Raw genomic sequence first — 22,319 nt, 5'->3', positions numbered from 1 at the left:
GATATAGACAGGATTCAGCTTTAGTCAGTGGCATATCAAAAGTCAAATCGGCTGAACCCCACACCTGACAGTAGATTCTGATGCCTGCTTCGTTGCTTGCTGATGTAGCTGAAAGTCCACACAAAGTTGCTGTTTTTCTGTAGCTGCCACCTGCTGAGATGGCTGTGACACCTAAGCCTAAGTTGTTAATATTTATCTTCTGGTTTTCTACCAAGAGAGGCAAACAACATGACTGTAATATAATATAATAAGCACAGTTAACAAACAATGTCTAAAAGCAATACGAAACCAACAAAGCAAGAGCCTAACCACAAGTAGCAAGGGTTAAAGATGTTATACACTAAATCTGGCAGCAATAAAACATATGTGTTGCATATTGAAAACCAGTGGATTAAGAAGCACCTTCTATTTCTGGTGAAAGATGCACAAAGAGGGAACCTGTTGAACTTCAGTTGGTAGAGCAGTCCAAAATCATGTTGTCACCACAGAAAATATCATTCATCAACTCTCCCAGGATTGCACCAAGTGCAAGGCTTCTGACAATAATTTGAACTTTTGTTCTAACCGGTATCAGACGAAGTACTCTTTAAGTTAACCTAGTTTGAAAGTGTTTGTTTGGGGCTTTGGAGACTATACTGTCATTTTGAGTGAAGCTCAGAAGCAAATAGGAAGCTAGAACTAACATCATATCAAAGTTCTTTAGAGTGCCAGACCAAAGTCCAGCTTCCAGATTTTGGACCAGTTGCCTCTTCCTGGGTTTCAAATGCAACCCCATGTAGAGAGCATTACAATAATTCACTCTGGAGGCAACTGAAGCATGGGTGAGATGAACTCATGACACATGAATTTCATGCCAGCTTTTCTGGCCCTACAACCCAGTTTTTCCACTTAGGATTTGAACCCTGGTCTCACAGGTCCTAGTCCAATGTTCTTAAATCACTACACCACATCAGGTTGTAGTCAACTAAGTCCTACTCAAAGTAGACCCACTGAAATTAATCACCCTAAGTTAATCATGCCCATTAATTTCAATGGGTCTACTCTGAGTAGGGCTAGACTTGAATGCCACCCACTGACTTTAATACAGAATTTTATGTTAGTTAGGAAGGCAAGAAGTTCCCATACTTTTGGGGTAACAAGTGCCTGTATAATATCCTACCTCGTTAACCTTTTGTCATTTCACCTATGTGATGCCTCTCTTAAGTCCATTTCTTTGCACAATACTTGAATAAAACATTTACGTTTTCAAGCTGAGTGGTCTGTATGCAACAGTCATTAAAAACTGAGCCAGAGAATGTTTAATACTTTGTGTCTTGCCCAGACTTGATCAGTCTGCATGGGTGCCATCAGGAGAGGCAAGAAAATTATGGCTGGAGAGCTGAAGTAGCACCTCACAAAAAAACCCTCTGCTCAGATAGTTAAATAATTCACTACCCTCAGTATATGAACATCAAAGTCCTAATGCACAAACTAGAATTGCAGGTGCCTGAAAGCATTTTCCCTATTAAATGAAGCTTCTGTGCTTTTGCTGTTGAAAAGGGCTCCTTTTTTGCTCACTGTTCTCCTTGCAGAGACCCAGAGATCAGAAATTGCTCATTTTTAATTGGTGAATCTGTATGACAGTGTGAGCTGACTTATTTTATGTATGGGCTAGAAATAAATGAGTGGTTAAACCCTTTGAAATGCGCCACTGCTGCAAAAGCCATGGGCTGTAATTAAATTGAATGTAGGGTTGTATTGTCTGCTGCCTTTAGCTATAAACTTGATAATAGACCCTAGTACACCAACTATTGTGTTAGAAGTTGGAACCTAATTAGTTATGTTGTAGATTTTTCAGCCACTTTGGAAGACCTGTCTTCTCTCTTCCCCCTTTCTTTTTTGGTGTGTCAGAAGCATGTGCATCCCCCCCCCCGCCCGCCCGCCTGTTTGCCCTCTTCAAATGAAGAAAGCATTGAAGGTGGCTCTGAAATATCAGTGTGCCAGTTACTGCTTAATGGACCATATGTTGTGAATTCTGGGGAAGTGATTTCAGTACAATTTGGATTCAGTGTCATTTGCAGAAACTTGTAAAGTACATGCCTAAGGGCAGCCTGTTATAAGCCCTGACTTTTGGGCACTGGTTTTCTAAAGGAAAATGGGTTGCTGTATCTAATACTTGCGTAGTCCAGCTGCAGTTTTTAAAAAGGCTTTTACATTGGGTTTGTTTTTTTTTTAAAAAAAAGGAAGATTTAAATATAAGCACTTTTGAAACAACTATCATCCACCCCAACTTCAATTCATGTCTAGAGGAAAAAGTATAGTGCCATGTCAGACATTAGACTCCAGGGTCATAATTGTATGAAACATTGCTTCTGTGCAACTTCAGTAGAGAGCCCAATGGAACACCCCACTGGCAGAAGGCAGGAAGGCCATTTTCTCAGCATTTTCCTCTGTCACTGCAGTGCCCATGCTGCCCAGAAAGATCCCACACTCCTCCAGTGAAGGTTGGTTAGGGGTAACACAAGGTACGGCAAGGTGATGAGGAGAATTTTGCCATGCTGTTTTAAAATACTCCATATCTTATTCATTCATTGCACTTATGTGCCATCTTCCTTCCCAAGGCACCCAAGGTGGTTTGCAATTTTAAAGGACTAAAAGAAATGGTGTACTATAACTAGACTGGGGGTTGTGAACATAGTGCCCTCCAGAGGTTAGACTACAACTCCTGTCACCCCTGACCATTGTCCGTGCTGGCTGGACCTGTTGGGAGTTGTAGTTCAATATCTGGAGGGCACCATGGTGGCTACCCATGCACTAGACAAATGATTGTATTTACCATCTGGTTGTGAAACTGATGTGATCATGATTAAACCTCTGATTGAGACCTAATATTTGACTTGGTGCTGAACTACCGTAACCAGCACTGGTTCAGTGACAGGGGTCAGCTTTAACTGCTGTTACAGTACTAAAATATAAGGCACTATGCTGGTATATACATATGATTAAACCTTTTTGCAATAATTGCTAATTAATTGTTGAGCCATTTTTACTTCTCTCTCAACCTCTTTGCATCTGTCTCTTCTGAGAAGCCTCTGGCTTCTAGCCTTTAATCGATTAAAAACTCCATTAAATCGCACCAGCTAATATTAAGCCTCATATAGCAAGCAGATAAATATTATGAAGATTCATTATATCATTTTGTGTTTCATTATGCAAGAGTAATTGAGACATGTTTTTATTTATTGTTTGCAGTAAATCATACAACACGTATTAGCTGGTAGCTAAGTGTGAATGATGCCTACAATAGCATAAGAACAGCACCACTATGTTCTGGAGAGAAACTAGAATGTCAGTGGTAAAAGATCCAACTTGCCCTCTGTTTCCAGCTGAGGCACTGTTTGCATAGGCAAAATCGTGAATTCCAAACATGATAGGACAGAAACACTGGATCACTTTATTTATTCAATCACTCATTTTGTATTTTTATATTTGAGCCTTTCTTCAGTCTGGAACACGTAAAGCTGTGAAAGTAGCTAACTGCTACACACACACACCCTTTGGTTTGTAGAACTGGTACTGTTACAGGTACCACATGAAACACATTCCGCAGTTGTAAGAAATCAAACTTTTAGTGTTCAGAACTCCCTGCCTAGTGACCAGGGTGGATTTGATTTAAATCAAATCAATTTAAATCACGATTTAAATCACTAGTCAGTAAGACAGATAATTATGAAATTATTGTGAGATTTAATAATTTAATTGTTTATTTTTGGACAACTTTTCTGCTGTACTTTATTGGAAGGAGAAAAATAATCATTTCCTTAAAAACAATTTAAACAATTATTTAACTAAAACAATAACATTATAGTATATGTATCCAGGTTTGTTAATTGATGTGGTTAAACGGTTTAAAAAACAAAAAACAAAACTTAGACTGAGTTTTAGCACACATGAAAAACTTAAAACAAATTGTTTTCCCCCAATGAATAGCCTTTGGACTATTATGTAACTTAAATAGAAAACTATCTTTAGAAAATATTTTCCTCCAAAAGCATTTTATTTTTAATAATCCAATTTAAATTAAAAAATCCAATTTAAATTTTAAAAATCTGATTTTTTTCATATATTTTTTAAATCACTGATTTTTATCCACCCTGCTAGTGACACCACTTAAAATGTTTTAGTTTAGGCAAGTCACCCAGACACAAAGATGCTGACATCTTTCAAACTCAGATGATGATCACATGTCCGGATCAGTTCATCTGGGAAGAGGCTGTCATTGAGTTATTGTGGTCCTGAACCATTTAAGGCTTTATGGGTCAAAACCAGAGCTTTGGATTGGGCCCAGAAATTAATTGGCAGCCAGTACAGCTGGACCAGGATCGATGTAATATGCTCAAACCATCTTGCCCCAGTGAACAACCTGACCGCTGAATTCTGCACTAACTGAAGTTTCTGAACCATCTTCAGAGGCAGCCCTATGTATAGCATGTTGCAGTAATCTAACCTAGAGGTTACTGGAGCATAGACAACAGATGTTTGGCTATCCCTGTTCAGATAGGGGTGTAGTTGGGCCACCAGCCAAAGCTTATGGAAGGCACTCCATGCCACTCAGGTAGCCTACCTGAGCCTCAAGCCACAGCAAAAGATCCAGGAGCACTCCCAAGCTATGAACCTGCTCTTTCAGACGAAGTGTAACCCCATCAAGAGCAGGCAATCTTCCACCTATCCAGTCTAGGGAACCACCCACTAACAGTGCCTCAGACCTATCTAGATTGAGCTTCAGTTTGTTGGCTCTCACCCAGTCCATTCCCAAGACAAGACACTGATCCAGCACATCCATAATTGATTTGTAGATGTGCTCTCTGTGATTGGGCACCGCTCCAATGATTTGGGCATTAGTTTCATTAAGCTATTTTTCTCTGAAGTCAGAGGAGGAACACAACCTTACAGAGAAATTGGTCCCATTAAATGAATGCCACAACAATCACAGGAAAATTAGGATTGACACTCTGAAGCATTGGCATGTAGGATGTCCAGCATCCCAGTCTTTTTTTTCTTTTGTTAAAGCAGGGGACCATCCTGTGTGCATATATCAGGCATCCCCAACCTGCGGCCCTCCAGATGTTTTGGCCTACAACTCCCATGATCCCTAGTTAACAGGACCAGTGGTCAGGGATGATGGGAATTGTAGTCCAAAACATCTGGAGGGCCAAAGGTTGGGGGTGCCTGGTATATATAGTAGGGAGCAGCAAGTTGTGTTTGAAGTGGTCCACCAGCCATGGGAGAAATCACCTTATTTCAGCTGTACAGTTTAGAGAGGCTTAAGCTTTATGTGCCTCTGTGTGTGTTCACCCTCCATGATCAGAGGCAACATGACTCTGAATACCAATTGCTGGGAGTCACAAATGAGTAGGATGCTGTTGGGCCTGCATCCCGCTTCAGGCCTCCCACAGGCATCTGGCTGGCTACTGTGAGGATACTGGACTACAAGGGATATTGACCTGATCAAGCAAAGCTGTGTGTGAGAGAGAGAGAGCCCTAGCTATATGCCTGCAAATGGGTGCGGTTTCTATGTTTGGTGCATGTTTGAAGACGACTTTGGCATGCAGTTTTTGAAGGGTTGGTCTACCCTGAATATGGTTCTTGTACCAATTTACTGCTCGCCCCTCCCCAGGTACAGTGTTACCTCGGGTTAAGTACTTAATTTGTTCTGGAGGTCTGTTCTTAACCTGAAACTGTTTTTAACCTGAAGCACCACTTTAGCTAATGGGGCCTCCTACTGCTGCTGTGCCGCTGGAACACAATTTCTGTTCTCATCCTGAAGCAAAGTTCTTAACCTGAAGCACTATTTCTGGGTTAGCAGAGTCTGTAACCTGAAGCGTATAGAACCCGAAGCGTATGTAACCCGAGGTACCACTGTATATCGTTTAACATATTTATGATCATCAGGGGCCGATACAGCAGATTAGCATTCTCTTTTTACTTCTGTAAAATCTCTGGGATGCCTTGATTGATTTCAAATTGTGCCCTTTGTTTTGCTTCTTAAATGATGCCTGCCCCACCCTTTCTGATTCTTGCCTTAATTCTGTTCAGGGATTTGCTGTATGGATGCAGTACACTGTGCCAAAACTGCCTATCCATTTTCTGGGATGAGCAAAATATAACTCCATATATTTCTTGCCTTCAGAGAAGCTTCACCTGCTTTCACCTGTAGTCACTGTAGTTTATTTATAGCATTGCATTGGTCTGGCAGGATGAATTAAGCTGGTTCAGTTGCTTAGACAAAAATAGTTGCTTTTGAGATACTCTTGCATTATTACAGATAAACCACATTTACAGTTCACTGAAGCAAGAGAAACCCATGAAGGTCCTTGGGAGCATCTGTGCATTGTTTCAGATCTGATAGATATTTCATATTAAAAAACATCTTAAATCAAATACTAAAAATCCAAATATTGGTGTGTGTTTCAGTGAATGCTATAAATCAGGCCAGCACAAGCTATGGCCCGCCCATCCAAACACAGCTTACAAGCTATGCAATATGCTCTGTAAATCTTCTGGTTTTGCTGTTTGCCTGGGTCTGCAAAAATAAGGAAGTTGTCAAGCACCTGGCAAGCCACAATATATGGCTGGTGGGCAGTTTCAGCTTGGTGGGTTGCAAGTTGTACTGGCTTGATATAAATCCCTGTTGCCTGACTTGAGGAACTATCTCAAGGAACATAAAATAATCCCCTGAAACGTGTCTTGGCTCACTTGCTTTAGTCATCCGGAGCCATTTGATGTACACAAAGAAATGCCCCCCCCCAAAGGTGGTTATAAATATCTGAAATGCAATTCCTCTTTAAACGTCCAGTACATTTCAAGCAGCCACAAGCTCTTCCTCAGGTAATTCTAAAAAGGCTACAAGGAGAGCTGGCTTCCTTTCTCTCTGCCATGAGTGGTACTGACGGTTTACAAGCACCTTTGGGACTTCCCGTATTGTGTAGCCTGCCATCGTTGTGCCCTTTGCTTTCCCAGAGTATGCCATCTTTTCTTCTGTTGGTAATATAGTACACTGTTGTTGGTCTGGATTCTGGACTCTATAGTTGAAGGATCCGATACAGGGTCCTGTTAGAGCTGGAGGAGCTTTTTGGCTTCTTCCTGTTCTGCGAAATCTGCAAATAATTGCACTTGAAGCCTAGGGAAACATGATGGTATGTCATTTTCCAGCTCTAAAATTCTATGATTCTACATTTCTGTGATTTTGGGCTCCAGCTGTGAGATTCTGCCCCCCTCCCAACTTTTGGCAGCTATGATTGCTGATCTAGAGCCATGGCTAGGGGGAGGGGGGTCTAGCCAGGGTTTCTGCCCTGGGTGATGCCTCCATAGAGGCGCCATTGAGGCTGCCAGCCTCTCAACATGTTTGGGCTTCAGCTGGAGAGAAAGATGAAAAAGTGAATGGCAGCAGGAGTTCCATCCTTCCCCTTTCCCCATGAAGCCGAAGAAGGTTCATTTACAACATGATAGAGGGAGAGAGCGAGAGCTGGAAAATCTGGAGAGGCTGCGTGGCTCTCTCCAGTGCAGGCAGCCCCAAACTTGGCCCTCCAGCTGTTTTGAGACTACAATTCCCATCATCCCTGACCACTGGTCCTGTTAGCTAGGGATGATGGGAATTGTAGTCCTAAAACAGCTGGAAGGCTGAGTTTGGGGATGCCTGCTGGGATCCCCTGTGGGTTTGCTACTGTGTGAGAATGAAATTCTGGAGGGACGGAAGGAGGGGCAGGAAGCTGAGGAAGAGAATCAGTTGGGCTAGATGGTCCTTGGCGTCCCTTCCAACTCTACAATTATATGATTCTATGATCCCTTCAGAACTTTGAATGCGTTTAAATAGCTAACGTTGAGTCATTTTACAGACTATACATAATCTACGCACAGGAAAGTAAGGAGTGTGAGAGCATTTTTCCTGCCAGAGGCAGTTTCCTGGCAAAGCTCTGGTCAGCCCGGCTGCATTAGGATTGTAATGGGAGGGTACTTTCTACTTTAGACTTGCAAAAAGCATTTCTTCACCTTACATGGAACCTTAAATGACTACAAAATTATCATTTCCTAAAATGAGTAATTAAAGAAAAATAAAATTGAAAGGAATCTTGTTGAAGCTTATTTGAGAGTAAATTTACACGTCAAAACTCTTTGAAAATGGATTTGCACAGGACCAAGGAGAGGGGTGGGTGACAAAAAGACACAAAGGGGGGGAGGACATTTTAAAAGGAAACCAGAGGGTCTTGTGACCAAATAAATAGAATTCAAAACCTGACCTCAGATAGACAATTGCTGCACATGGAAGTTCTATTTTGACAAACAATTTGCTTTTACTGGAGGGGATGCTCATTTTCCCTTTGGTCATACAGTCATAATACTTCTTAGGATTCCTTTGTATTCAAATGATCTATTGCTTACTTTTTATGCCTTTTATAAATAAATGTGTTGAGGTGTGTGTTTATATGTATGTATGGGGATGGGTGAAGGTAACTGACAAAAATGAGCAGAGGCACCATATTGCTCTGTTTCTGAGCTTTGGAATATTGGCAGGTAGGAAAGTGAGGGGCAGGGGAAATACTGGGTATCATAATCTTTGTTTCTTTCTTGAAATATTATATAACAGAATACACAAAAAGAAAAATACAGTTAATATCCTTAGTATATACTTGGACGATTATTCACAACTTACAGAACAAATATTCATAAAGGATTTTACCAAGGAACACAATGCAGAGCAGTGGCAGCTCTGTGTCTTGTGTAATATCTAATTAGGCCCTGAAGATAAAGTAGCATTCCTCTCGTTTAGTAATTACAGTGGAAAGAAATGTTCTGGGGTTGCCACCATAACTGTGCCGTGGTATGCAATGTGATGCAGTTTTCAAGTGGTAAGGTTTTCTTTTCTTTTTTTCTTTCATCTTCTCAAAAACCACTTTCTCAGACTAATGTGCTTCTGAAATGTTCTTTTGTTTGCAGTAGCAAATATACTCCTGTTGTAAAGAATTCAGCTGCAGGTCACCGTTTGGTACTGCAGAGTTCAGTGACCACATTTTGCTCCTGGCCATCCCAGCTGTGGCCCCTTCACACAAATCACTGGCAAGCTAACCCCATTCCTTATTACAACTCCAACATGACTTGGCTCCTATTTAATGTAGAAATAAGAAGAAGAAAAAGAAGCTAATTAACAAAGTCTTCCAAACAAAACAGTATCATTTGGAGGAGGGGTGGAGTTGGGTTTTTTTAAACCAAAACCTTATTAAGGCAACCCCCAGTTTCAGATAAATAGATTCAAGTGACTATAATACATGATTGATTAGTCTATGCACACAGTATGGATCATGTTAAATGGTAGCGTAAACAAATAGATAATGCATGTGTGAGGCACAATCTACCTAGAGGTTTTCTTGTGCTGATCTCATTGAGGCTTGTGCAGGAGAACTTCCAGAATGCTTTTGCAGGAATAAATAGCACACATACCTACTTGGGGCAATCCCCTCCACCTTTGCAGCTCCCTTACCAGGGAATGATGGGCTAGAGTGATAGGATTGGTGGGAGGCCTGCTGTGTTGCCTCCTGTTGGTTTAAAGCGCCCTCCCACTGCTTCTCTGGGACACCCTCCAAAGCATACAGTAGGAAAAAGTATTATTGGAAGTGCAGGAGAGAATTCAGCTCTTTGCCTTTTCCTCAGTCCACGTAGTGTGCTGGCTTCAGAGGAGAAAAGGAGCATGACAGAACACACCCATCCACTCCACAATTCAAGCTTTCTGTTGCTTGGATCAGACCTGAAGCTTGGTTGACAGTTCACCCAGAAGCCAGCTCTCTCTGAGCTTTGCAGCACTTGTACATTGAGTGAAACACAACTGCATGCCTTCCTATCCCACGAAACGCAGCGTGACCTGCATGGCTTTGTGCTTGCTCACCTCTCAGCTTTACACCTACTGCCTGCATGCCATCTTCCTCACGCACCATTTCCATGCTTCTGTGGCTTTTAGGATTTGAGGAGCAGTTCTTCAACAAAGGGTGAAGACAGGTCTTTTACAACCTCCTAAGTCTGCTTTCCTGAATCCATATGGAAACAACTCGACATACCTCCGTGTCTGCGTGTGAAGTGTCGTGATTTCATTATATTGAAACTAACCTTTATTTTAAATGGCATTTATGAACATCAAAAGGACATGATTTCTCTTCACATTATGTGCACAAAATTCTAATCCTAGTAGGCTGCTTTTTTCTTTATGCAAGTTTGCATTTCCTTATGGAAGTTTAACTCCTCATAGCTGCTATTTTCCTCCAGGGCTGCTGACTGGGGGAGGGGGGTTACAGGGGGTACACATGTACCAGGCTATGAGCCAGCAGGGGCTCCTGCCTCTTGGTTTTCTTTTTTCTTTTACAAAAAAAAAGTCAATCAAATACTTCTGAAGAAAGTTAGAAAGCAGAGGCAGCTTTAAGGGTGCAGCAATTAGCAGTAAGCACCATTGCTAAGGATGCTTAATCCCCATTGCTGAGCAATTAAAGAAAGGTATGTGGACCACCTTCACCTGGTACTTGGGAGGAGGTTCTCACAGAGCAGTACAAAAGAGTAGGAGAGACTAGTAGTTCCTGCTATATGCAGGATGGACGACGATGCTGAGGACATGTTTAATACATGTCCCCAATATTTTCTTCACCCCAAAATGGGCTGCCTTTACAGAGTAAAACCTAATTTGCTTGTTTAGGTATGTTCTACTCAAAAGCAATTTCCTTGAAATAAATGAGGCTTCCTTCCTACTAGAAAAAAAGGGTGCTGTTGTAAGCTTCCCACCCTGCTTTTTTTGTTTTCCACCCAATCACTACTGTTCTGCTTGTCATCACTGGGCTGTTATTTATTAATATACAATCACCATAAACAAAAATGTGAAATGAATCTGCAGATGCAGCAAGGTTACTGTTCATCTAGGGACTGTACTGTAACACAGTAGTTTTGTTTGTTTATCAGAGTTGGCAATATGTTTTGTGCATGAGTTTTGCTGAGAGCTGTGAAACTGCACATATTTGTTGCCACTTGTTGTATATTTTGTATCTTGATTTTTCTCCTGGGAGCTCCAGGCTGTGTACCTTTTCTTTCCCTTCTCCCTGCCCCCTTTTTTATCTTAACCACAGCCCTGGGAGGTAGGCTAGGCTGAGAGTTGGTAGTTCAAACGCCAAATTTGTGAAACTGCACATACGTACTTGGGAGTACTTTTTTGCTTGTTTTTATTTATCAGGGTTGGCAAACTGTTTGTTTTGGTATTTTGCTGTGAATAGGAGAACTATGAAATGTTGCAATTAAAGCAAGGGGGATATTGTGAATGACATATTTGTAACTTGCTTTTGCATTCAGGAACTCTCAGTTGTGTACATTGCCTACCGCCCTTTTATCTTAGCAGTAGGAGCCACCCTCTTCCTACAACTGTAATTTATTTTTAAACCATACAGTGATGGGCAGCTAAGAAATCAAATATTAGGAATAGCAGCTAGGCTAAGTTAATACATGTGCATAAGCAGCAGTTCTTGCTAATAGATTGTGGAGTGGGGGTGGAGATGAGGCCACAATTCACCTACAGTTCACCAGCCCACAAAATCCATTTGGGATCCCTGGTGTTTCTTTCCATAATAGAGAGAAATGCATCTGTGCTTAGTCTGTTTGCCTTTTCCAGACTTGCTCCCAATCCCTTAACCTTTTGTGTTGTGGTTTTTTGTTTCGTTTTTTTTAAGATTATGAGCCTGAGGGGAGGGATGGTCTTATTACTGATCATTATGAGTTGGTCTGAGGTACAGGCAACACCTGATTTGCGAGGGGGTTGCGTTCCAAGTCACTTTTCGCTCCTGCAGAGCACGCATATGCCTGCCTGTTACATCCAGCCTCCATTGTGCCCTCTTCCACTTCCAAAAATGACCCACACATGCAAGGTTGCATGTTCTTTGAATGCATGCAAAACAGGGGTTGCCTGTACTTTTTGAGCTGAAGAGCAGGTTAAAAATACTTTTATTAAATGTGTGACGCACGTGATCCTGCACTACCATATGTATGAGCTTGTGTAACTCGGAAGCATTTGCAGTGTTTGTCAGGAGGATACCTATTCATGTAGAACACAAGTTAATTCACTAGTTAATACACTATGTCTCTGTAGCATACATGTATGTCTTTGAAGTATATGTGCATTATGTCAAGATGATAGTGCTGAATTTCTAAGTATTTTAGATGTTTGAATACATATATTTTTTAAAGCTGATAAAAGAAGAGGCTGGCAGTTTAAAGGGGAGGGGTTGCTTTTATATCACTGGCCAACTGATTCAAAAGAGCCACTGGATTGTAAAGGTGAGGTGTCTTGTCACCCCAGAGTGTCCAAACCTGCAACTTTCCCAGGGTGAAATTATATCTGTGCTCTCTCAGCAAAGATGGCAATTGGCAGTGTTTTTTTTTCCCCACTTCTGAGGGTGAAATTGCCAAGGGGAGAATAAACATCTAATGCGCCTTCCGAAAGTTTTACGATGGGTGTTAGCTTCTCCTTGCTGTTAGGTAGATGATCTGGAACAATCCCAAGGGAATGTGCCGCTGAAGTTCCAAAAGAAACAATTCAGTACTTCTGTTCTTCGTAAGTGCAGACAAAAGAAAGCAATCCCTTTTGTCAAAACCTGGAAGAGTGAACTACCTTGGCACAAGTCAAGAACAATCAGGTATTCGCTCCCTGACCCCACCCCCGCAAAGGAAGACATATTGTTTCCTGGAGCTGTGTCAAAACTTGGGGTTCAAATATCCTGAATAATTTCGTGTCCTACAAAACTACCCTTTCATTGGGGAATTGGGGGGGGTGTTTGAAAGGACGTGAAAGTGTTTGTGGGAGAAGGACGTTTGACCCTGTTGCAACAAGGCTGAAAGTTCCTCTTTTGCTGCACTCAGTGCATGAAAATGAGAAGCATCAGTCAGGCTTGTTGAATATTGGAAATCACATTTGAATGAGCATTTGAATGCATATAGGAGCGTACATCTCACTGTTGTTGATGGAATGCATGCTTAAGATGTTTGATTCCATGTCTCTGGAGTCTGGCATGGCTAGAGTGGGCCTGGGATTCAGAATGAGGACGGTATGATTTTGCACCCCCCTGACAATTCCTATATAGCGCAGGGATGGGTAACTTGTGGCCCTTGAGAGGTTGTTGCGCTATGTTTGCCATTGTCTCTGCTCATTGGCTGTTCTGGCTGGGGTTGCTGGGTGCGCCCGGCATTTTCCCATATGTGGCATTGCCAAATGTATGAAGTTGAAAATTTGGCACAGTTCTATTATTTCCCAAAGTAACTTTTCAAAGGATGTTGGCATTGATCGATGTTATTTTATTACAAATTAACAAAACAGAAAACATCAGTGGATAGTGATCTTAAAATACATATGCTGCTAGTCATATATATATATATGTCCACATTAAAGAACACAGCAGTTAATAGTGCCAGCTGTGTTGTCATGCTACATGCAGTAAGTTATGTTTGTTATCCTAATATTGCATGAGTTTGTGTGCAGAGGTGTGCTACTTTGTATATTATCCCTTTAAAAAGTGTAAGTAAAAGTACAAAAGCATTATAAGAGCCCTGCTGAATCAGACCCAAGGCCCATGTAGCACAGCATCCTGTTCTCACAGGAGTTAGCCAGATGCCTATGGAAGTCTGCAAGCAGGATATGAATGTAAAAATACTGTAGATGTAGCAGGTTGCAGCAGTATCGTGCCAGGGACTCCATAATGATTATGGGCAGGACTGGGAGAAGTATCATATATAGCCAGTTCTTAAATATTTTGTTGACATCTCAGGGAGCATGTTGAAGATATATTTATTTAATTATATGCATAGATATTTTTTTCTAAGTTATGGGGATGGCATACAATATCCTGTTGCAGGATATTTAGGTTTCAATCTGCATACATAATTGAAAGTATTGTACATATAGTGATTCTTAAGAAGAGCTTTTTCACGTGCATTTTGTTCTAGTAGGAACAGCTGTAGTACAGTTTGGTTAGGAACAGTCATGATGTTAATTTGTATAAATAAGTGTTAATGTAGAAGCCAAGTTGATTTCAAGCTGATCACATGGTTTTGGTATTGCTTCTGATTGCTTCTGTTGTGTTTTTTAAAAAATAGTTTATCACACGCAGGGATAGGGAGAGAATTTGTCTAGGACCACTGCAACATTTTTCTGCATTCCTACAGATGTATTCAGTTCATATTTTGACATCATATTTGCAGTGATTCAGAGTTCTTCATTCCTGAAAATGAGTTATTTCATAAGTTTGTAGTAGCAGTGGAGAGAACTATTTCATACATGGTACACAGGAAACAATTGAAGAAATGGTTACAGCAATTGACTCAGATTCTAGCATCATGCGAACCTACAGAAAGTGAAGGAGTTACTTTCCATTAAGTTTTAATTCATTTTTATTCTGTAGCATTCATAAGAATCCTCCTGTTTCTAGCTTCCAAAATATAAAAGATGATGGTCCTTGACTATCAGGCTCCTCCTCCCATGTTATCTCTCTCTGTCTCTCTCTCGCACACACCTGTAATATGGAGATAATAATATTGATGTATCACAGGAATGTTACAAGAATTAATTTGAAACTTAAAAGGAAAGCAAAACACCACACTACAAAATAGTAGTATATGAGTGTTGGTAACATTTGAACATTAAGGATTTTAAGAAAATAGCATCAGTAGAAAAGGAAATTTTGAGGTCACAAACACACATTTGTATGAGAAAAGACTTTTTGGTTGGTAGATATTTGGCTCTGTTGACACTGAAATAAACTGAAAAATAGTAGCTCAAAACCTTTCTGCTAAAATTACTGAGTATTGAATTGATTTCTCTTAGAAGATTCAGGGAAATGATGAAATTCATCAGAAACTGCATCCATTACATAATGCCTGCATGAGAGCACTGGATCTGGTCAGGTATATTTGCATATTTACCTGAGGGTCAGTGCAGCATGGGATTTGAAGTATTTTAAGTTGTGAAAACACATTTATACATATTGGTGTGTGTGTCTATTTGATCAAGATTGCATCACTTGTAGTGTTCTTAAGCTGGACAAATAACTGTAGTACCTACTTATGTGCACACGTACTTTAGAATCATTGCAAGAAAGACAAATAGGTTCAGCTAGGACAGTATTTTAAAGTGTCACAAAAGTGCAGAACATTAAAACATTAAAAACACACACACACCAGAACTCCCAGGATGCATGTGCACAGTGGGCTGCAATGAAAGCATTACATAATTTTAAAGCGTTCAGAATTTTGGGAATGATAATCAAGGTGAGGTGCTGTTTGTGAATTTCTGTAGTAGTGCCATTCCTAAAGTATGCATTTTCCTATTAACTGACACCATGTATAAAATGTCAGATGCATTATTTCATATTTCATTCCGTTCTCATCCTTCATAGGGAACAAAAGTCTCTGCTTTTGAAAAATGATATGTGTCTTGCATATTGTACTAGCATGATAAGGGCATTTGCATGTACTGCTTTAATGGAAAAACCTTTCTAGATCAGTCTTCATACAAAATGTTGCTTACCAGTAATGGCAAAATCATTAATGAGATTGTCATTCTGTTGGACACATGGCTCTCCCCTTCTCTTGGAACTCCTGAAGTTGTATGAAATCAGGAGATGCAGATACCTTAAATGGAAGATTTGTCGGTACATCTCAGGAGAGCGTTGCTTTGGCGCTCTTTCTCTCACTCTCCCCCCACCCCCCATTTGAAGGGTTTAGTGTTCTGCATAGAAAGGTGGCTCATAGTACATGTTCAGTACAATTATTGGGATCTCTCACCTGTTCCTTTGCTATAAGCCATAGACAGGGAGTTTTAGTTCAACAGCATCTAAAGAGCCACAGGTTCCCCACCCCTGCTGTGAAAATAAGCCCAACAAATATAAGCCAGACATATTTGTCAGGGAAAGGAGTTCTTTCTAGTAAGGATTTATAGTAAACTTGAATGTTGTGAGCTATGTTTTAAAGTTGTGTTGTTTATTAAAGGTAGAGAGTCCAGTTTCATGTCCTATAGTGAGCAATCTTGGGCTAGATTTTATTACATAGGATATACTGTACTTTTCCACTTGTGTCTTAAAGAGAGTCATTTTTCAGAACTAACACCTGCTGCTCAAGTTCTAGTAAGGAACCTGAGGAAGATGATACATTAGAACATGCCAGATTTCCTTTATGAAAATATTTTCTTCAAAGTCTTTTTGACACTATTGTATTCTAAATTATAATAGATATGGGGGGAAATCATAAAGAAAATCATACAGAGGTGTATCCAACTTCGAGTAAATCCATTAAAATTTATGGAACTGATTAGTTGTGCCTATTAGTTTCAGTGGGTCTACTCTGAGTAGGACTAGCATTGGATACAACCCACAGTATGTTTCATATAGGCCACAAAGCTATTGTTTGTTATATTCCCAAACTCTTCGTTTTATCTATAGCCATCTCCTAAACATTTTAATTTTTTTTCTCTTTTTCCTAGCATTATGTTAAAAGAATGTACGCTCTTCCCACTCAAGGTGGTTGTGGGATGTGTAGACCTGTTTTTGTTGTTCTCCAAGTAGGGCTTCCAGTCTTTCCAAATCCTAAGAACATAGCATTCTTCAAACAATGATAGAAGTCACATCTTAACTCTCTTTGCTTACATTATTGCTTTGTTTGCTGTCCTTTGGACCTAATTGTCTGGGCCCAATATCCAAGAAGCTTGAATGCATTCTGCAACTCTGACCCTTAAACCTAGTTTCAATTATAAAATCTCTCATGTTGTTCTTTTTAAGTTTGAGCTACTGTTTTGAAGGAATGTAGTAGATTTAAGTATTTTTTTTTACTTAAGTGTTATCTTATGTCATGCATACGTTAGTATGCTCAGTTACATTGTCCAGTACAGTATATGCAGTTGCCTCTTTTCGCTGTGAATGATCCAAATGGCTCAGGCAGACTTAGGCAGACAAAACAAATATTGAATAATGTCCAACCGTTTTAGTGAAAAAATATTTTAAATGGTCAGGTACAGATTCATCTTTTAAAATGATGTGGTAATGCAATGTTTGGGCCTCCTACAAATGGAAATGTGTTAATATTATATTTGTTCTCTGCTGTGCAGAACTATAAATACTCTGGAGAAGCTCATTATAATTTTATCAGCCTCTTAGCCCCTTTATATGCAAAATGATTTACAGTGCTTATCCCAATGGCCCAATAATCCTAATAACTCTGTGGGGTTGTTCTCATTTTATGATGGGTAATTGGGATTAACAGTGCAACCCTATGCCTGTCTGATTAGTTGAGTCCTCACAGGTTATTGCTGATAATATGCGTACAACCCTAAATAAAAAATCTGGGGAGTATTCTGTATCCTCAGTTGGAATATCCCAGCTACATCCTTGAGTGAATATGGTAAGAGGAAGTGCCGTTGCCTTAGAAGTGTGCCCAGGTTTGGTTTTGTTTACATTCCAGAATTTTGAAACTGGTCTGCTTTGCTGGCTTCAGCAAAATGCTTTGCTTCGCTCTGCCCCACCCTGACTCTTTGCACAGGGCTAGCGCTTGCAGTTTACTGACATTGCATTTCCAGTTTGACTGAGGCGTTTGTTTCATCTGCATCTGCTTGTGGTGCTCCCTTTTGGAGGTTTCTTCAGGAAGCTGCTCTGAGGATAGCAGCCTCTTTGGGTGCAGAGGGGCATCTGTCACAACTTGTATAATATTTACATGGAAAATGTCTTTCTCAAAGGCTCTCGGTGCCCCGTGTTTTACAGTACATGAACAGTTGGCTAGTCCAGGTGTTTCCTCTTCTGTTTGCGTGATATGTGAATTGGAAATTCAAGAGAAGAGTTGGCAGAATGGAAGAGCTGAGGGTTTGTATTTACCTATTTTAACTGCATAGCGCATAGGTGGGTTTGGGACATAGCAAAATCCTGCTTCTCTCCTCTCCCTTTGTATTTTTTGATCTTTGTCATTATTAGTGACTTAATCTAGCTCTGAAGTATGAGCACTGAGCTGGTTTTCATTTTTAAACAGAAGTTTGAAAATACTGCTTTTCCATAGTGTGTGTTCAAAGAACACTGTCTTTATTCTCTCCCCCCCCCCCCATCTTGCAATGTAACTAGATTTCAAGTTTAACTGACTTCCTGAGCTATATTTAAAGACGGAGACTGAGGTTTGGTGCTGGTGATGTTTTATTCAGTCTTAAATGTGAACTTAGCTGTGTTGTTGGCTTTTCTAAAATAGAAACTCAAATTCCTAATGGTGTTTGTGTCTTTTCACAGGACAGTCGGCCCAATATGTCAAGACCTCTGATCACTAGGTCCCCTGCATCTCCTTTGAACAATCAAGGCATCCCCACGCCAGCCCAGCTCACAAAATCCAATGCACCGGTACATATTGATGTGGGTGGGCACATGTATACCAGCAGCTTGGCCACACTTACTAAATATCCTGATTCAAGGTAATTCTAAGGACTATGTTGCATGTCTCTGGCAGCCTTGTGAATTTACTCACTTCTATCCTCTGACCTCTGTAACCTTCTTACTTGGTGCAAAACCACTTAACTTGAAGGTGAATCCATACACGTAAAGTCGTAGTTGGAAAGGATTTTGCTAAATGAAACACACCAGTGGATTTTGTTTCTCTACCCAGAACCCACGAGTAACTGACCCACATCACTCATAAACCAGATTCTTTTGCTGTTTTTCTTTGACACTTTCTGTTGAAATTTTTGTCAGTCCAATATCACCTCAGAATAATGGGTTCCAACTTAGCATTTAAATCATCTGCTTTAGAAGAAGGGGGTTGGCTTTCTTTTGGACCTGGAAGAGGGGGGAATTTTTTGCCATCAGAATCTCGGATAGAGGGTGTATCTGAACAATTAGAACATAAAATAATTACATTTTTAGACAAATATTTGCTACATAATAAACATGTACATAGTCCTGGACAAAGCATTTACTGACAAGCACCTGAACAAATGATGCATTTTTGCTAACTGGAATGTAATTTTCTTTCTTTTTAAAGGAAACAAGTTACCTGGGTAACTGCAAATTTTATGTACTTACAGTACTCTAGTAAGTACTGTTGGTCTAGAGTTGGGCTTGAGTAATAGGTTTTTAAAACCTTCAGATAATTTTTATATAGACTCAATGACTGAAATCGCAAACAGCGATTTGAGTATGCCAATCAGATGATCATCACTGTCATCTTTGACAGCACTAGTAATTTAGTCTGTGGGAGTGAAGCCTAGTTTCAGACCTCCCACATGCTTCCTGCAAGTAGTGATTGGTGACTAGAATTATGTGTGCAGTATCAATTGGCATTTCAATTTCTGATTCAGCTGGGAATCTGCATGTGGAAGTCACATTTTACTTTTGGGTCCTCCTTGCTTAATCAGGTCCAACTGTTTGTTAGATGCCATGCATTCAGTGCAGTAGGCCCACCTGAGATTAAATAGGCACCCACCTTGCAAAATTCAGGTGCATGACGAATACTTTCTTGTTTTAGCAGGCATTTTAAGGCAGCGTTTGAGTTTAAGTTAGATTTCATAATTATTTCTAAAGGTATTATTCTCTGTGTGCGTTATTTTTACATGTTCCACTAAGATATGCTGGTGATTAAATGGTATATACAGACGTACGTTGGAAGTCGAACAGAATTTGTTACGGAAGTCCGTTCAACTTCCAAAACGTTCGACTTCCAAGGCACGGCTTCCAATTGGCTGCAGGAAGCTTCTGCAGCCAATCAGAAGCTGTGTGGAGGCCTCACCAGACCTTCAGCTTCCAAAAGAACATTCGAAAACTGGAACAATCACTTCCAGTTTTTGATAGTTCTGAAGCCAAAACATTTGGCAACTAAGCTATTTGAATTCCAAGGTAAGACTGTACATGTCTTAAATAAATAAATCTGTTTCCTGGGTAAGGAGAAATTGCATTTAGTTATAACAGGGAAATAGTTATTATGTCATTACTTATATTGAGCAGGCATCTAGAGAGATTGATGCAACACTACCTGCTAGATTTAATATATTAGATCTTGGTGGTAGTGGTGGTGTCACTTCTGTTTGAACCACAACAAAAACCTACTGTGCCTGCTCACAAAGTCATTAAAATTTGCATAGTCAAATGAGCGGCTCTCACTAAGGAATGAATTCCACCCCCCACAAGTGTTTTTCACTTCTCAGGTGATGCTATAGTGTCTTGATCCATTATTGGTACAGAATAACTAATTGTAAACTAACTAACTGCAACATTGTGTTCCCTTGTGTCAGCTTTCTTTTTTGTATAAATTAAGAAAAAAATCTATGGAAGCCAGACCTGTAGTATTTGTGATTTCAGGAGAGATTGGGATCTTTCTAGAATATGAAGGGTTGCAACATGCCAGTATTTATTTATTTTTACCAGTTTTAGTTTAGAGTACTAAATTATTGAATTTGTAGGAAGAGTGTGATGGTAAATGAGGAACAAAAATATAATAAGTTGTTCACAAGCAATTTTAAAAAACCCAGAACTCCAGAACATCATAGAGGAGCAGTAATAGTCTGGTCTTCAGCTGGTGGGTTGGGACCCAGTAATCTGTGGTGGGCCCAGCAGCAGCACTACCACCTTACAAATACATGACCAGAATTTAAGAAAAGCTCTGTGTCCACGCATGAAGAAACGTAACAATTCATATAACTTACTTTTCTGAGAATTCATGAAGTTAGCGCCCCAGCTTCTGCTATGCTAGTCTTTCCTAAATTGCTATATGGTTTCAAAGCAGTTTAATATACTTCTTGTGTATAATTGCAGGACTAAACAGAGTCTGCATGTAGCTTTACAGCCAACACCCATGGCCACCCACAGGGTATGTTTGAAGCTTCAGTATATAGCTGCCAGGTTCTCTGCTGTTTCTTGCTGGCTTTGTTCCACTTTTTTGCTGGCTTTGCATTTGGAAAGCTTTGCCCCTTTTGAGATTTGTTTCCCAATGCTTTGTTAAAAGACAGCCACGAGGTGAGGAAGAACCTTTGGATCTGAAGGCATTATTTTCAAACTGATGCTTTGGCCAATAAAACCTTACCTGTTCTTATGGCATGCATTATGTGAAATCACACAAGGGGGAGAGGGCCACAAAATTTTACTTCCCCCTGTTATTGACACTCAGCATACCCTCTCAAACTATGTTTTTGCAATCAGAATTTCTCTTCTCTCTCTTCAGATTCTCATGTCTGCTGCTCTGATTTGTTGTTGGCTGAGGGCAAAACCAGAAGTTAGCTTAATTGCTTAGCTGTCTGTGTTTTTTTTCCTTTATTTAATTACAGTCATAGGGACAATTTTTCCATTGGGACCACAAAGCGCAGAGAGGAGTTGTTTAACTCTTCCTTTCTAGCTGTGTTCCAAATGAAAAGTACCCCTGTGCAGGTAGGAGACTTAGGGACAAAACACTTCCATTGTCATCACTGAAAACTTGTTTCTAAGCCTTATAACTGCTGTGTGTGTATGTGTATGTGTATGTGTGTGCGTGTGTGTATTGAAATCACAGCTGGGGAGAAAAGAGTTAAATCCTCTTCCCCATACACTGTTGTCCCCAGGAACATCGCCAGTCCACACCTGTAATTAAGTCAAGAAAAAAAAACAAAGATAAAGTTGCCTGTTGTGCACTTACTGTAATGCTTTGTTTGACTTGGTTCTTTTGTTGAAAGCATAAGCCAGTGGATGCTTAAATCCCATTGCTTATTTTGAATTTAATTCTACTCCATATACAGGGCTCATCAAAATTTACTATCTACCAATTCCATTGCAAGCATCCTTTCCCTGTTTACAAAAATGAATAAACTGAGTACGTGCGAGGCTCATCCTAGTAGTGATACTGGCACTTTCCCTACCTCCAAAGTTCAGCATGATGTCTGAGGTGCTGTCTCACTTCTGCTCAACTTGGAGGATGTTCAGGATCAGTGACAAGCGCAAACCTTTGTTTGTCCTTGGTAGACAGCCAGGCTTGTGGCTCCTGCCCATGCATGGGTTCTTGTCACAGTCTTGCTTTGTGATTTCCCATCTTACCTTTCTCAACAAGCCAGCATGTGATTTCACTGTAGAGCAAGGACAGGCAGCAGGATCTGACCAGCAAGCTGGGTGCTTATCTCCCCTATCCTGCCCTCTTGTCAGGTGACCTGGTTTTGCCCATGCAGTTTGAAATCAAACCATCTGGGCAAAAGTACAGCGCTCTGCAAGCCTGGACAATCAGCTGACATCATAGAATCATGGAACTGTAGAGTCGTCATCTAGTCCAACCCCTTGCAGTGCAGGTGTAGGGCA

At 40.4% G+C, this 22,319-nt stretch overlaps 1 protein-coding gene across 10 annotated transcripts in view; it reads left to right on the top strand.

Moving 5' to 3' along the window:
* The window catches only part of KCTD1 (potassium channel tetramerization domain containing 1), a 75,853-nt gene that overhangs the window by 30,829 nt on the left and 22,705 nt on the right, over window positions 1-22,319 (top strand). For 5 of the 10 annotated variants that reach the window (XR_013840419.1, XM_079982700.1, XM_079982701.1 and 2 more), the window contains exon 2: window positions 18,306-18,484. Coding sequence is in view for 9 of the 10 variants with exons in the window: in XM_079982700.1 (XP_079838826.1) it covers window positions 18,306-18,484 (179 nt within the window). In the remaining variant the exon portion in view is untranslated. Of the gene's footprint in view, window positions 1-16,200; window positions 17,895-18,305; window positions 18,485-22,319 lie in introns of those variants that run through there. The other 5 variants (XM_079982697.1, XM_079982699.1, XM_079982696.1 and 2 more) reach the window with 3 other exon arrangements.

The sequence above is a fragment of the Podarcis cretensis genome (assembly GCF_951804945.1).
Source record: "Podarcis cretensis genome assembly, chromosome: 7".
NCBI classification, from domain to species: Eukaryota; Metazoa; Chordata; class Lepidosauria; order Squamata; family Lacertidae; genus Podarcis; species Podarcis cretensis.
Note: the sequence above shows the minus strand (reverse complement) of the source record. Positions and strands in the feature narration are given on the sequence as shown.